This window comes from Penaeus monodon, chromosome 3 (assembly GCF_015228065.2).
Source record: "Penaeus monodon isolate SGIC_2016 chromosome 3, NSTDA_Pmon_1, whole genome shotgun sequence".
In the NCBI taxonomy this organism is placed as follows: domain Eukaryota; kingdom Metazoa; phylum Arthropoda; class Malacostraca; order Decapoda; family Penaeidae; genus Penaeus; species Penaeus monodon.
Window position 1 is genome coordinate 43,232,094 of NC_051388.1, and position 15,000 is coordinate 43,247,093.

The following is a 15,000-nucleotide window of genomic DNA, read 5'->3' on the forward strand; positions in this document are numbered from 1 at the left end:
GATAAGAATTATAAAGATATTAAGATAAACGAATGAAGATAAGAAGTCAATGAAGTAAAATTAAAGCAGACTTTAAGATAAGAAAACAAAGCGAAACAAAAATTAAGACAATAAGTGCTAAAGTCGTATATACGAAAATTAAATAAACAACATAAATTTTAGTGTTATTATTGAGCTTAGTTTTTAGGATAGGCAGAAATAAATTAAATAACGCACATACATAACATATATTTATGCACACGCACACACACGTACACACACACACACACACACATATATGTATATCATATAAATAGACAGAAATAGATACAAAGAGAGACAGAGGTAGACATATGCATATCTACGTTACAGTTATACTAATACCAAGGAAGAAATGATATTCACATCGCGGTTATTTGTTTTATTTCGTACAAAATGTGTAAATAAATAGATGAATGCAATCTAAGGGATTTCAGTGAAAGCTTTAGTGATGAGGTCCAGTCAGTCATATGTCTGACAGCTACCATGAAGACAGTGCTATGTCGGCGCACGGAGGAAACTCATGAGAGTGTATGTGAAAAGGCCTTTAAGGCTGGCAAGAGAAGGTGGAATCCAGCATGAAGGAGAGGTCCTCCCTGGAGAGGACGCACTTGTCGAAGAGGACGCTGCAGGCCTTCGAGTCCTTCTTGGCGAACTTGGATCCGAAATTGATGGCCAGATCGTACACGCCTCGAGCGGTCTTGAGTTTGTCGTTGTTCTCGAAAGCAGTCTTGAATGAGGCCATAGAAGGAGTCAGTTGGTCAGCGGACATGGCCTCAATTTCGCACAAGAGCTTGGCCACGCAACCAGCTGAATCAATTTGCTGGGCTACGGCAACCTATTAGAGCAGAAAAATATTATGATTATGTTTCCCTAAACCGTTCCGTATATGTTAAGCATTTTCCCCAACAGAACACACACACACACACACGCACGAACATTTGCGTCCAGATTTGAGAGCGTTTTTTGTTATTATTATTATTTTAGCAGTGCACCTATAGTATATACACACACACTTCAGGGTAAAGCATAAAGCCGATAAATGATCATTCATAAAACTCACTTTAACTGCAACGTCTTCTGCATCGTCTTCAGCAACATCTTCCACAGAATCGACGTCCCTTCCGTAACGGCGGCGCTTCAGATGCTTCCCTACGAGCACTCCCTTGAGCACCGCCAGCGCCCCCACGCCCAAAGCTGCCGCTGCAGAAGCGGTAACTGTGGTGGCGGCGACAGTACCGAGGGCGGCGGTGGTTCCCAAAAGGACGAGAGACTCGGAGGAGGCCCAGAGGCCGCACAGGAGGAGACCCAAGAACACGCGAGAATTCATGATGTTGGTGGAAGCTGTAAAACGGAATGTCGGCAAAGGAATGAGACCTAACATGCAAATGTACCCGCTCTTAAATACACATAATTTCTTACACAGAAGAAGAAACAACTCCTCAGGTCCCTACCTACGTGTAGGTCTGTGGAAGGTAAAGGAGAATCTGGTGACGGTCCTACGGAGACCGCAGTTTATATACAACGCGGAAGGACTCAGAGCAGGTCAAGGACTCCTTTCCCATTAACGAGGGTCTCATCCCAAAATACAGGTAAGCCTTAAACGTGTATATCAGTTTGGACGGTATTCCCAACCATCAGATTGAATGATATTCATCTGTATTACATATATATATATATATATATATATATATATATATATATATATATATATATATATATATATATTCATGTATATACTTCGTATAAACATATGCGCATGTGTACACATACACACACACATGTGTATATATATGTGTATGTGTGTAATGATAACACCACCAACAGCAGAAACACCTCCAATAATAATAATGATAATGATAATGATAATAGTAATAATAAAAGGTAAATATTATAATAATGGTAATAATAATGAAGATAATGGTGATAATGATACTAATTATGATATGAATACTAATGATAATGATAACAATTATCACAACTGTTAAAGCTGTGATTGATGTTGTTATGATTATTATTATCATTATTACTATTAACATTATTAAAATCTAATATAATTTTTGTTATTATAATTATAATTTTTATTATGATTATTATCATTACTATTATTTTTTTTTACTATTATTATCATTACCATTATTGTTATGGTTGTTATTAATATCATCATTATTATTAACATTTTGATTATTATCGTTATTATTATTATTATTATTATTATTATTATTATTATTATTATTATTATTATTATTATTACTATCATTATCATACTTATTAATATTATTCTTTATTATTGTTATTATTATCATTAGCATTATTGTGACAACTGTTATTATCACCATCATTATCGTCTTATCATCTTTATTATTACTGGTGTTAACATTATTATTGTTATTGTTATCGTGACTGATATAAATATTACCATAATTGTTATCGTTATTATTACCATGATTGTTGTTATCATAACCATTATCATTTCCATCATTATTAAGCTTATTACTTTCAATATCATTATCATTACTATTTTTATCCTCATTAATATCATTAATATTACTATTACCATTGTTATCTTTATCATTATTATTACCATTATTATTGTTATTATCTTTAGTATTATTGTTACCATCATAAGTATTTGCTATCATTATCACTGATATTAGTAATAATGATGATAATGATGATAATCATCATGCCAGTCATAATGATGATGATAATATCCTCATTATTATCATCACTATTATTTTTTATCATTATTATTTCTTATAATTATCATTATCGTTATCGTTATCATTTCTTCTTCTCAAGTGCCCTGTCCCACAAGGACGTTGGCGATCATGGACTTCCACCTCTTTCTGTCTTTTGTGGTCTTCAAAATTTCTCGTTCCGTTATACTCGTCCATCTACTTATGCTTGCTGTGTAGGTTAGTCTTTGTCTGCCCCTGCTTCGTTTTCCATCGATCTTGCCTGTCATGCTAAAATGTTCTAGCTCTTCTTTTCGCATTACGTGTCCCAAAAATTCCAACTGTCTTTTTCGGATGTTCTTCAGAAGAAAACGCTCTCTTCCTGTCCTCTCCAGTACTTCCTGGTTTGACATTTTATCTTTCCAAGATATTCTCATCATTCTCCTGAGAAACCATATATCTGCCGATTCAATTCGTTTCTCCATATCCTGTGAAATAGTCCAGCATTCGCTACCATACGTGAGGATGGAAAACACATAACAGTTCAGCATTCTGATTTTTGTTGACATAGAAATTTTGTTGTTCTTCATTATTTTGCCCAGTTTTTCAAATGCAGCTTTTGCCATTCCAATTCGTCTTCTAATTTCTTGATCATATTTGCCATCTTCCGTTATCATGCTGCCAAGATAGTTGAATTTCTGTACTTGTTTTATCACGATGTCACCAATCCGTATCTTAACCTGTTTAGCAACTTTTTGTTTGCTGATCACCATACATTCTGTCTTTCTACAGTTTATGGTAAGCCCCTTCTTTTCGCTGGCTGCAACTACTTTGTCTAGTATCGTTATCATTATCATTAGCATTAATATCATCACGAGAATAGCGATCATCATCATCACCACCGTCACCATCCTTATCATAACTAAGGATACTACACCTAGTAATGCCCTCATTATCATATTTATTACTATTAATGTCATCATCATCACTATCATTACCATTACCATTGTTACTTATATTTACATAATATTAATTTCTGCCATAATATTACCATGTCCTACATTGTGCCCATTAGCTCGCTCACATGTCGAGGTTCACTGACTGGATAGTCCGCTATCCGATGTGTTCCTTTCCTAATAATGATAATAATGATAAGGGTAATGATACTAATAACAGTAATGACAGCAGCGACGATAATATATACACACACACATACGTGTATGTATATATACATATATTGTAAGGCCCGGGCAGCGCTAACATTGGCAACTCTCTGTATTGAACATACATGAATGCATACATTCACACACACACACACATATATATATACAGAGTGAGAAAGACAAAGACAAAAACATGTACATCACACGCATTATTGATATTCAGATCATGATAACTAATTTTGTTTCGAATAAAACCCATGAAGAGATAGATTGAGAAATGAATAGTTTTACTAATCTTCTTCTTTTAACGGTAGGTTCATGTCTGAGCCGCCGTGGTCACAGCATGATACTTAATTGTAGTTTTCATGTTGTGATGCTCTTGGAGTGAGTACGTGGTAGGGTCCCCAGTTACTTTCCACGGAGAGTGCCGGTGTTACCTTTTTAGGTAATCATTCTCTCTATTTTATCCGGGCTTGGGACCAGCACTGACTTGGGCTGGCTTGGCCACCCAGTGGCTAGGTAGGCAATCGAGGTGAAGTTCCTTGCCCAAGGGAACAACGCGCCGGCCGGTGACTCGAACCCTCGAACTCAGATTGCCGTCGTGACAGTGTTGAGTTTGACGCTCTAACTATTTGGCCACCGCGGCCTTAGTTTTACTATTACCATAGAGGAAATGATATTCAAATGACGATTGTTTATTTTATTTCGTATGGAAATGTATGAATAAATAAATAAACATAGCATAAGTTATTTGAAAGGAAGATTTATCGATACGGTCCAGTCAGTCATTTGTCTGACAGCTACCATGTTACTTCAAGCCTCCTTTTTGCAACATTTCTGGCGACGAAAACTGTGCTACATCGACGCATGGAGGAGGCTCACTAGAGTGTATGTTAAAGGGCTTTTAAGGCTGGCAAGAGAAGGTGGAATCCAGCATGAAGGAGAGGTCCTCCCTGGAGAGGACGCACTTGTCGAAGAGGGCGCTGCAGGCCTTCGAGTCCTTCTTGGCGAACTTGGATCCGAAATTGATGGCCAGATCGTACACGCCTCGAGCGGTCTTGAGGTTGTCGTTGTTCTCGAAAGCAGTCTTGAATGAGGCCATAGAAGGAGACAGCTGGTCAGCGGACATGGCCTCAATTTCGCACAAGAGCTTGGCCACGCAACCAGCTGAATCCATCTGCTGGGCCACGGCAACCTATTGAAGCAGAAAAAAAAAACATTTTGATTATGAATGTTTCCATAGTAAATTGTTCCATGTATGCCCAACAGGACTCACACACCTCCATTTTCATGTACAGATTTAAGGGCGTCCTTTTTCAGCAGTGCACTTCAGTGTACATATGTGTGTTAACATATACATTTATATACTTCAGGCTAAAACATTAAGACTAGATATTTCGTGAAACTCACTTTAACTGCAACGTCTTCTGCATCGTCTTCAACAACATCTTCCACAGAATCGACGTCCCTTCCGTAACGGCGGCGCTTCAGATGCTTCCCTACGAGCACTCCCTTGAGCACCGCCAGCGCCCCCACGCCCAAAGCTGCCGCTGCAGAAGCGGTAACTGTGGTGGCGGCGACAGTACCGAGGGCGGCGGTGGTCCCCAAGAGGACGAGAGACTCGGAAGAGGCCCAGAGGCCGCACAGGAGGAGACCCAAGAACACGCGAGAATTCATGATGTTGGTGGAAGCTGTAAAGCGGAATGTCAGCAAAGGAATGAGACCTAATACTAATACATAAACGTTCCTGTTCTTGAATACACACACTTTCTTAAACAAGCGAAGAAACGCTCATCAGGTCCTTACCTGCGTGTGGTTCTGTGGAAGACGAATGAAAATCTGGTGTCGGTCCTATGGAGACCGCGGTTTATATACAACGCGGAAGGACTCAGAGCAGGTCAAGGACTCCCTTACCATTAATTAGGGGTCTCATCCTAAAATGCAGGTAAGCCCTAAACGTATACGTGAATTTGACCGGTATATCCAACCACCAGACTGGACCATGTGCATCTGTATTAATATATATGTGTATATATGTATATTTGTATATTTATACTCTATACGCATATGCATATGTGCGTGTATGTAAGTGGGTGTGTATGTATATACATATAATGTTAGCAACACCAACAACAACAATAATAATGATAATAATGAAAAGAGTGATAATGATAATGATGATGATAGTATAAAATATAAATACAACAATGATAATGAAGATGATATTGACAATAATGATATTAGTAATTATAAGAATTATCACAATTGCAAATACAATTATATATTGTTGTTATAATGGTGTTATCATAATAATTATTACTATTATTATTACTATTATTATCATTACCTTTTTATTTTTTGTTATTATTTTTTATCATTATTCATAATCTTGATTATTATTATCATTATTACTGTAATCATCGTCATTATTATCATTACTATTGTTATCATTACCTTTATCATTATTACTATTATAAATTATCAATATTATTTTATTACTATCATTAGCATTATTATTATGATTGTTGCTAATATTATCATTATCATTATCTTCATCATTATCATGACTGATGTTAAAATTAAAATTGTTATCATTATCATGATCAGTATCAGTTACTATAATTGTTATCATTATTGTTATCATTATTACCATTGTCATTATTATTATTATTAACATTATAAGTAGCACCATTATTATTATTCTTACTATCATTATCATAATCATCGCTATTATTGTCATCATTATCATCGTTATCATCATTAATATCTTTATCATTATTATTACTGTTATCTTTATCATTATTGTTATCATCATAAATATTTGTTATCATTACCATTAATACTAGTAATAGTAAATATAATGATAATCATCATGCCCATCAAATAATAGCGATAACAATATCGTTATCACTACCATTGTTATTATTTTTATCATTATCATTATTGGTTATCATTCTACCATCGTATCATTGTTATTACCATTAACATCAATATCACCACCAGCATCACCATCATCATTGTCATCTTCACCATGATGATCATCACCATGGCCATCATCATCATTATCATTACCATTACGAATATTACACCTAGTAATACTCCCATTATTGTCATTTTTATCACTATTAATATCATTATCATTATCATCACTATCGTTATCGTTATCATTGTTACTTATATTTCCACAGTACTGATTTCTGCTATAATATTACCAAGCTCTACCTTTGTTACGATGTGGGAAATAGGCTTAGCCTTCCGAAACTACCAAAGTACCTATTAGCTCGCTCACACGTTGAGGTTCGCTGACAAGATAGTCCGCTACCCGATATGTGTTCCTTTCCTGATAGTAATAATGATAATTGTAATGATAAAAGTAATGATAATGATAGCAGCGATGATAATAATAATGATAATATATGCACACACACACACACACACATATATATGAATATGCGTATGCATATATACATATATTGTAAGGCCCAGGCAAAGCTACCTTTATTAATCTCTCTGAATTGAAACATACATGCATACATTCACACACACACAAATATATATATATATATATATATATATATATATTATATATATATATATATATATATTTATATATATATAAGGAAAAACAAAAATATATACATTACCTAATGATATAGAGATCACGATAACTAATTTTGTTTCGCATAAAAGCCATAAGCAGATAGATCGAAAAATAATTTTACTAATACGACAGAGGAAATGATATTCATATGACGATTGTTTATTTTATTTCGTATGAAATGTATAAATAAATAGATAAATATAGCAGCATTAGTTATTTGGAAGGAGGATTTACCGATATGGTCCAGTCAGTCATTTGTCTGACAGCTACCATGTTACTTCAAGCCTCCGTTTGCAACATTTCTGGTGACGAAAACTGTGTTACGTCGACGCATGGAAGGAGGCTCACTAGAGTGTATGTGAAAGGGCGTTTAAGGCTGGCAAGAGAAGGTGGAATCCAGCATGAAGGAGAGGTCCTCCCTGGAGAGGACGCACTTGTCGAAGAGGGCGCTGCAGGCCTTCGAGTCCTTCTTGGCGAACTTGGATCCGAAATTGATGGCCAGATCGTACACGCCTCGAGCGGTCTTGAGGTTGTCGTTGTTCTCGAAAGCAGTCTTGAATGAGGCCATAGAAGGAGTCAGTTGGTCAGCGGACATGGCCTCAATTTCGCACAAGAGCTTGGCCACGCAACCAGCTGAATCCATCTGCTGGGCCACGGCAACCTATTGAAGCAGAAAAAAACATTGATTATGAATGTTTCCCTAATCTTTCCCTATGATGAACTTTTCCTCTACTAAGGCACACATTTACATACCCAGATTTAAGGGCGACCTTTTCAGCAGTGCATGTCAGTGTGTGTATATGTGTTCGTTTATATGTTAATGTATATCTATATACTTCATGGTAAAACATGAAGACTATAGCTGATTTTTCGTGAAACTCACTTTAACTGCAACGTCTTCTGCATCGTCTTCAGCAACGTCTTCCACAGAATCGACGTCCCTTCCGTAACGGCGGCGCTTCAGATGCTTCCCTACGAGCACTCCCTTGAGCACCGCCAGCGCCCCCACGCCTAAAGCTGCCGCTGCAGAAGCGGTAACTGTGGTGGCGGCGGCAGTACCGAGGGCGGCGGTGGTTCCCAAGAGGACGAGAGACTCGGAAGAGGCCCAGAGGCCGCACAGGAGGAGACCCAAGAACACGCGAGAATTCATGATGTTGGTGGAAGCTGTAAAATGGAATGTCGACAAAGGAATGAGACCTAATACTTATATACGAATGTTTGTCCTTGAGATATCTTACATACACGAAAAAAAAAACGCTCTTCAGGCCCCTACCTGCGTGTGGTTCTGTGGAAGGCGAAGGAGAATCTGGTGTCGGTCCCAAGGAGACCGCGGTTTATATACAATGCGGAAGGACTCAGAGCAGGTCAAGGACTCCTTTCACATTAACGAGGGGCAAATCCTAAAATGCAGGTAACCCACAACATGTATGAACATTTGATCGGCATTCCCAACCATCAGATTAGATCATGTGCACATAATATATATATCTGTATATATATATATATGTGCGTGTATGCGAGTATACTCTGTATATGTATATGCATATGTGCGTGTATGCGAGTTGGTGTGTATGTGTACACATATGTGTATCTACAGTATATATAAGTAATAACACCAACAAAAATAGTAATAATGATAATAATAGTGATAAGCATAAATGATAATGGTAATAAAAGTAAATATAATGGTAATGATAATTATGATGATAATGATTATGAAAATGATAATATTGATACTAATGGTAATAATAACAATTATCACATTTGTTTAATGCGGTTATTGATATTATAATGACAATCATTATCATTAGGATTACTATTATTATCATTATTGTTATTATTACTATTATTATTTATGTTATTATGATTATCATTATTTTTTTATTATTATAACTACTATTGCTACACTATTATTTTTACCATGAATATTATAGTTGTTATTATTAATTTTATCGTTGTTAATAAATATCATTATTGATTATTGTTGTTATTATTATTATCATTATCATTATATTATCATTATTATTATCATCATTATCATTATTAACATTGTAATCATCGTTATTATTATAACGATTATTATTATTGCTAATAATGTTTTTATTATCCTTATCATTGATATAATTATCATTTTCATTATGGTTATTGTTATTACTATCCACATTATGATTATCATTACTACTATTACTGTTGTTAAAATTATTATTGTTATTGTTACTATGATGTTTTATATTAATATCACTATAATTGTTGTTGTTGTTGTTATTATTGTTATTATGATTATTATTATCATTATTATTATTTTTTATTGTTATTACTATTATCAGCATTATCATTATCATTATCATTATCATCATTAATACCATTATCATTATTGTTATCATCATAAGTATTTATTACCGTTGCCACTAATGCTAGTAACAATAATGATAAAGATGATAATCATCATGCCAATCATAATGCTGATGGTATTGTTATCATTGTCATTATTATCTCTTTATCATTATCATTATTATATCTTTATCATTATCATTATTATATCTTTATCATTATCATTATAGTTATTATATTTGTTGTTATCATTATCGTTATCATTATTGTTATAATTATCGTTATCATTATTGTTACCATTAATATCAGTATCATCACCAGTATCAGCATCATCAACTCCATCATCACCATCATCCATATCACCATCACCGTTACCATTACGAATACTACACCTAACAATGCTCCCACCATCATTTTTATCACTATTAATGTCATCATCATAAACTGTTATTATTACCATTGTTACTTACATTTCCATAATATTAATTTCTGCCATAGTATTATCATACCCTACATTACCGTGGTGTAGGTAACAGCGCTTGTCTTTCGAAATTAGCTCCCATTAGTGCCCATTAGCTCGCTCACATTTCAAGATTCGCTCACTAGATAGTCTGGTACCCGATATGTGTTCCTTTCCCGATAATAGTGATAATGATAATAATAATAATGACAGTAATGAAAAAGATACCAGTTATGATGATAATGATAATGGTAACAAATCATGTACACACACACACACACACACATATATAAATGTTTGTATGCATATATACATATATTGTAAGGCCCTGGCACCGCTAACCTTGGCAAATCTCTCTGAATTGAACATACATGCATGCATACATTAACACAGACACACATATATAGAAGACAAAGACAAGAAAACATGTACATCACACCTAATGATATTTAGATCATGATAACTAATTTTGTTTCATATAAAACTCACAAAAAGATAGATCGAGAAATAAAACGTTATACTAATACCGCAAAGGAAATGATATTCAAATCACGATTGTTTATTTTATTTCGTATGAAATGTATGAATAAATAAATAAATATAGCAGCATAAGTTATTTGGAAGGAGGATTTATCGATATGGTCCAGTCAGTCATTTGTCTGACAGCTACCATGTCACTTCAAGCCTCCGTCTGCAACATTTCTGGTGACGGAGACTGTGCTACGTCGACGCATGGAGGAAGCTCACTAGAGTGTATGTGAAAAGGCTTTTAAGGCTGGCAAGAAAAGGTGGAATCCAGCATGAAGGAGAGGTCCTCCCTGGAGAGGACGCACTTGTCGAAGAGGGCACTGCAGGCCTTCGAGTCCTTCTTGGCGAACTTGGATCCGAAATTGATGGCCAGATCGTACACGCCTCGAGCGGTCTTGAGGTTGTCGTTGTTCTCGAAAGCAGTCTTGAATGAGGACATAGAAGGAGTGAGCTGGTCAGCGGACATGGCCTCAATTTCGCACAAGAGCTTGGCCACGCAACCAGCTGAATCCATCTGCTGGGCCACGGCAACCTATTGAAGCAGAAAAAATATTTTGATTATGAATGTATCCCCAAACATTTGTTCCGTATATGCCGAGCTTTTTCCTCATCAGGACACACACTCGCACATTACATGCCCAGATTTATGGGGCGATCTTTTCAGCAGTGCACGTCAGTGTATGTGTTAATATATATCATATATTTCATGGTAAAGCATGAAGACAATAGATGTTCTTTCGTGAAACTCACTTTAACTGCATCGTCTTCTGCATCGTCTTCAACAACGTCTTCCACAGAATCGACGTCCCTTCCGTAACGGCGGCGCTTCAGATGCTTCCCTACGAGCACTCCCTTGAGCACCGCCAGCGCCCCCACGCCCAAAGCTGCCGCTGCAGAAGCGGTAACTGTGGTGGCGGCGACAGTACCGAGGGCGGCGGTGGTCCCCAAGAGGACGAGAGACTCGGAAGAGGCCCAGAGGCCGCACAGGAAGAGACCCAAGAACACGCGAGAATTCATGATGTTGGTGGAAACTGTAAAGCAAACTGTCGGCAAAGGAATGAGACTTAACGTGCAAATGTACCCGCTCTTAAATACACATGATTTCTTACACAGAAGAAGAAACAGCTCTTCAGGCCCCTACCTGCGTGTGGTTCTGTGGAAGGTGAAGAAGAATCTGGTGTCGGTCCCAAGGAGACCGCGGCTTATATACAACGCGGAAGGACTCAGAGCAGGTCAAGGACTCCCTTCCCATTAACAAGGAGCTAATCCTAAAATGCAGGTAAGTCCAAAACATGTATGAAGATTTGATCGGTATTTCCAACCATCAGATTAGATTATGTGTATATATGTACTCTCTGTATATGTGTATGCACATGTGCCTGTATGTGAGTGGGTGTGTATGTGTACATATCTGTATCTACAGTATATATATGTAATAACGCCAACAACAATGCCAACAACAAAAATAATGATAATGATAAAAAAGTGATAAGAGTAAAGATATTGATAATAATGAAATTAAATATAATAATGATGATAATGATTATGATAATAATATTAATGCTAATGATAACAATCATCACATTTGTTAATGCTTTTATTGATATTGTTATAATAACAATTATCATCATTATTACTGTTATTACTATCATCGTAATTTTTATTATTGATATTATCTTTTTGTTATTATTCTTATCATTATTTCTATTAATATATTATTACTACTATTATTATTATCATTATTTTTACTATGAATATCACAGTTACTATTAGTACTATTTTAATCTTGTTAATATTATTATAGATTATTATTATTATTGTTATTATTATTATTATTATTATTATTATTATTATTATTATTATTATCATCATCATCATCATCATTATCATCATTATTATCATTATCATCATTATGATTACTGTTTATTATTATCCTCATTATGATTATCATCATTATTACTGTTGTTAAGATTATTATATTGTTATCATGTTTTATATCAATACTATAATTGTTATCATTGTTATCATCATTATTGTTGCTATCATCATTACCATTATTATGATCATTGTCATTATCATTACCATCATTATTATAATTATTAACATTCATTATCATCATTAATACTATTATGATTATCTTTATCATTATTGTTATCATAAGTATTTGTTATCATTATCACTAATAATAGTGACAGTAATGATAATGATAATCATCATGCCAATCATAATGCTGTTGATACTGTTATCATTATCAATATTATCTTTTTATCATTATCATTATTATTGTTATATTTTTATTATCATTATCATCATCGTTACCATTATTGTCTCCATTAATATTATTATTATAACCAGCATCAGCATCATCAACTCCATCATCATCATCACCATCATCGTCATTACCATTACGAATACTACACCTAGTAATGCTCCCACCATCATTTTTATCATTATTAGTGACATTATCCTCATAATCGCTATCATTATCATTACCAGTGTTACATTTATTTCAAAAGTAATCATCTCTGTCATAGTATGACCATCCCCAACATTGCCGTGGTGTAGGTAATATCGCTTGCCTTTCGAAACTACCAAAGTGCCCATTAGCTCGCTCATATGTCGAGGTTAGTTGACTAGATAGTCCGGTACCTGATATATGTTCCTTTCCTTATAATAATAATGATGATAATAACAGCAGTGAAAAATATAGCAGCAATGATAATGATAATCATAATACACACACACACACATACACACACACACATACATATATTAATGTATATATGCCTATATAACATAAGTTATAAGGCCCGGGCAAAACTAACCTTGCCTCGCACACATTTCGAGGTGTGCTGATCAGAAATCCCCTTCCTAGTAATAATAATAATGATGATAATGATACTGATGATAATGGTAATGATAATGGTAATGAAATGATAATAACAACAAGAATAATAATGATAATAATAATGATATTAATAATGATAAATATATATGTACACAGAAACAGACAAACACACATACATATCGTGAGGCCCGGGCTAAGCTAACCTTCGCAAATCTCACTGAATTGATCATACATACATACATTCATATATATATATATATATATATATATATATATATATATATATATATATATATATAAAGAGAAAGACAAAACTTGTACATCACACCCAATTATATTCAGATCATAGCTAATTTTGTTTCGTATAAAACCCATACACAGCTAGATCGAGAAAAAAATATTTTAATAATACCACAGAGGAAATGATATTCAAATGACGATTGTTTATTTTATTTCGTATGAAATTTGTAAATAAATAAATAAATATAACGTAAGTTATTTGGAAGGAGGATTTATCGATATGGTCCAGTCAGTCATTTGTCTGACAGCTACCATGTTACTTCAAGCCTCCGTTTGCAACATTTCTGGTGACGAAAACTGTGCTACGTCGACGCATGGAGGAGGCTCACTAGAGTGTATGTGAAAGGGCGTTTAAGGCTGGCAAGAGAAGGTGGAATCCAGCATGAAGGAGAGGTCCTCCCTGGAGAGGACGCACTTGTCGAAGAGGGCGCTGCAGGCCTTCGAGTCCTTCTTGGCGAACTTGGATCCGAAATTGATGGCCAGATCGTACACGCCTCGAGCGGTCTTGAGGTTGTCGTTGTTCTCGAAAGCAGTCTTGAATGAGGACATAGAAGGAGTGAGCTGGTCAGCGGACATGGCCTCAATTTCGCACAAGAGCTTGGCCACGCAACCAGCTGAATCCATCTGCTGGGCCACGGCAACCTATTGAAGCAGAAAAAATATTTTGATTATGAACGTTTCCCTAATCCTTATATGCTAAGCTATTTCCCCAACAGGACACACATTTACATGAACAGACTTTAGGGTTTCCTTTTTCAGCAGTGTCAGTCTATATATATTTGTGTTAATATATATATTTATATATTTATATACTTCATGGTAAAGCATGAAGACTGTAGATAATTTTTCTTGGACAGACACCTACATTTACATGCCCAGATTTAAGGGCGTCCTTTTTCAGCAGTGTGCGTCAGTATATGTGTTAGCATATACATTCATATACTTCATGGTAAAACATTAAGACTATAAATATATCGTGAAACTCACTTTAACTGCAACGTCTGCTGCATCGTCTTCAGCAACGTCTTCCACAGAATCGACGTCCCTTCCATAACGGCGGCGCTTCAGATGCT

The 15,000-nt window shown here is 35.4% G+C and overlaps 5 protein-coding genes across 6 annotated transcripts in view; all 5 read right to left on the bottom strand.

Annotated features, from left to right (window-relative positions):
- Nucleotides 1–387: 387 nt before the first annotated feature.
- Nucleotides 388–1,502, bottom strand: LOC119588677. Of its 2 annotated transcripts, none has more exons than XM_037937316.1 (3): nucleotides 1,473–1,502; nucleotides 1,082–1,362; nucleotides 388–856 (listed from the first exon to the last, which is right to left on the bottom strand). In XM_037937316.1, exons 2-3 carry the CDS (start codon nucleotides 1,346–1,348, stop codon nucleotides 566–568), a joined length of 558 nt encoding a protein of 185 aa, XP_037793244.1. In that variant the 5' UTR covers nucleotides 1,349–1,362; nucleotides 1,473–1,502; the 3' UTR covers nucleotides 388–565. The 2 variants fall into 2 exon arrangements, with proteins under 2 accessions (XP_037793244.1, XP_037793251.1); XM_037937323.1 differs by having other exon boundaries at nucleotides 1,477–1,495.
- A 3,042-nt stretch (nucleotides 1,503–4,544) lies between these two features.
- Nucleotides 4,545–5,789, bottom strand: LOC119588695. Its single transcript, XM_037937335.1, has 3 exons — nucleotides 5,666–5,789; nucleotides 5,270–5,550; nucleotides 4,545–5,054 (listed from the first exon to the last, which is right to left on the bottom strand). Exons 2-3 carry the CDS (start codon nucleotides 5,534–5,536, stop codon nucleotides 4,764–4,766), a joined length of 558 nt encoding a protein of 185 aa, XP_037793263.1. The 5' UTR covers nucleotides 5,537–5,550; nucleotides 5,666–5,789; the 3' UTR covers nucleotides 4,545–4,763.
- A 1,820-nt stretch (nucleotides 5,790–7,609) lies between these two features.
- On the bottom strand, nucleotides 7,610–8,823 carry LOC119588705. The gene is made up of 3 exons (XM_037937346.1): nucleotides 8,734–8,823; nucleotides 8,344–8,624; nucleotides 7,610–8,121 (listed from the first exon to the last, which is right to left on the bottom strand). The coding sequence occupies exons 2-3, from the start codon at nucleotides 8,608–8,610 to the stop codon at nucleotides 7,831–7,833; spliced, it is 558 nt and encodes a 185-aa protein (XP_037793274.1). The 5' UTR covers nucleotides 8,611–8,624; nucleotides 8,734–8,823; the 3' UTR covers nucleotides 7,610–7,830.
- A 1,977-nt stretch (nucleotides 8,824–10,800) lies between these two features.
- Nucleotides 10,801–12,051, bottom strand: LOC119588714. Its single transcript, XM_037937356.1, has 3 exons — nucleotides 11,921–12,051; nucleotides 11,530–11,822; nucleotides 10,801–11,311 (listed from the first exon to the last, which is right to left on the bottom strand). The coding sequence occupies exons 2-3, from the start codon at nucleotides 11,794–11,796 to the stop codon at nucleotides 11,021–11,023; spliced, it is 558 nt and encodes a 185-aa protein (XP_037793284.1). The 5' UTR covers nucleotides 11,797–11,822; nucleotides 11,921–12,051; the 3' UTR covers nucleotides 10,801–11,020.
- A 2,010-nt stretch (nucleotides 12,052–14,061) lies between these two features.
- Nucleotides 14,062–15,000, bottom strand: part of LOC119588722 — a 1,349-nt gene continuing 410 nt past the window's right edge. The window contains exons 2-3 of the mRNA XM_037937369.1: nucleotides 14,915–15,000; nucleotides 14,062–14,569 (exon numbers count right to left, since the gene is read on the bottom strand). The exon at nucleotides 14,915–15,000 is cut by the window's right edge and continues 195 nt beyond it. Of these exons, the coding sequence (XP_037793297.1) occupies nucleotides 14,279–14,569; nucleotides 14,915–15,000 (377 nt within the window). The 3' untranslated portion in view covers nucleotides 14,062–14,278. The remainder of the gene's footprint in view (nucleotides 14,570–14,914) is intronic.

Excerpts from the sequence above, each read along its gene's own strand:
- LOC119588714 (XM_037937356.1), bottom strand. The coding sequence starts at position 11,796 with ATGAATTCTCGCGTGTTCTTGGGTCTCTTCCTGTGCGGCCTCTGGGCC. Across the intron at positions 11,312-11,529 it reads CAGAAGACGATGCAGTTAAA|GTTGCCGTGGCCCAGCAGAT; the intron begins GTGAGTTTCACG and ends CTGCTTCAATAG.
- LOC119588677 (XM_037937316.1), bottom strand. The coding sequence starts at position 1,348 with ATGAATTCTCGCGTGTTCTTGGGTCTCCTCCTGTGCGGCCTCTGGGCC. Across the intron at positions 857-1,081 it reads CAGAAGACGTTGCAGTTAAA|GTTGCCGTAGCCCAGCAAAT; the intron begins GTGAGTTTTATG and ends CTGCTCTAATAG.
- LOC119588695 (XM_037937335.1), bottom strand. The coding sequence starts at position 5,536 with ATGAATTCTCGCGTGTTCTTGGGTCTCCTCCTGTGCGGCCTCTGGGCC. Across the intron at positions 5,055-5,269 it reads CAGAAGACGTTGCAGTTAAA|GTTGCCGTGGCCCAGCAGAT; the intron begins GTGAGTTTCACG and ends CTGCTTCAATAG.
- LOC119588705 (XM_037937346.1), bottom strand. The coding sequence starts at position 8,610 with ATGAATTCTCGCGTGTTCTTGGGTCTCCTCCTGTGCGGCCTCTGGGCC. Across the intron at positions 8,122-8,343 it reads CAGAAGACGTTGCAGTTAAA|GTTGCCGTGGCCCAGCAGAT; the intron begins GTGAGTTTCACG and ends CTGCTTCAATAG.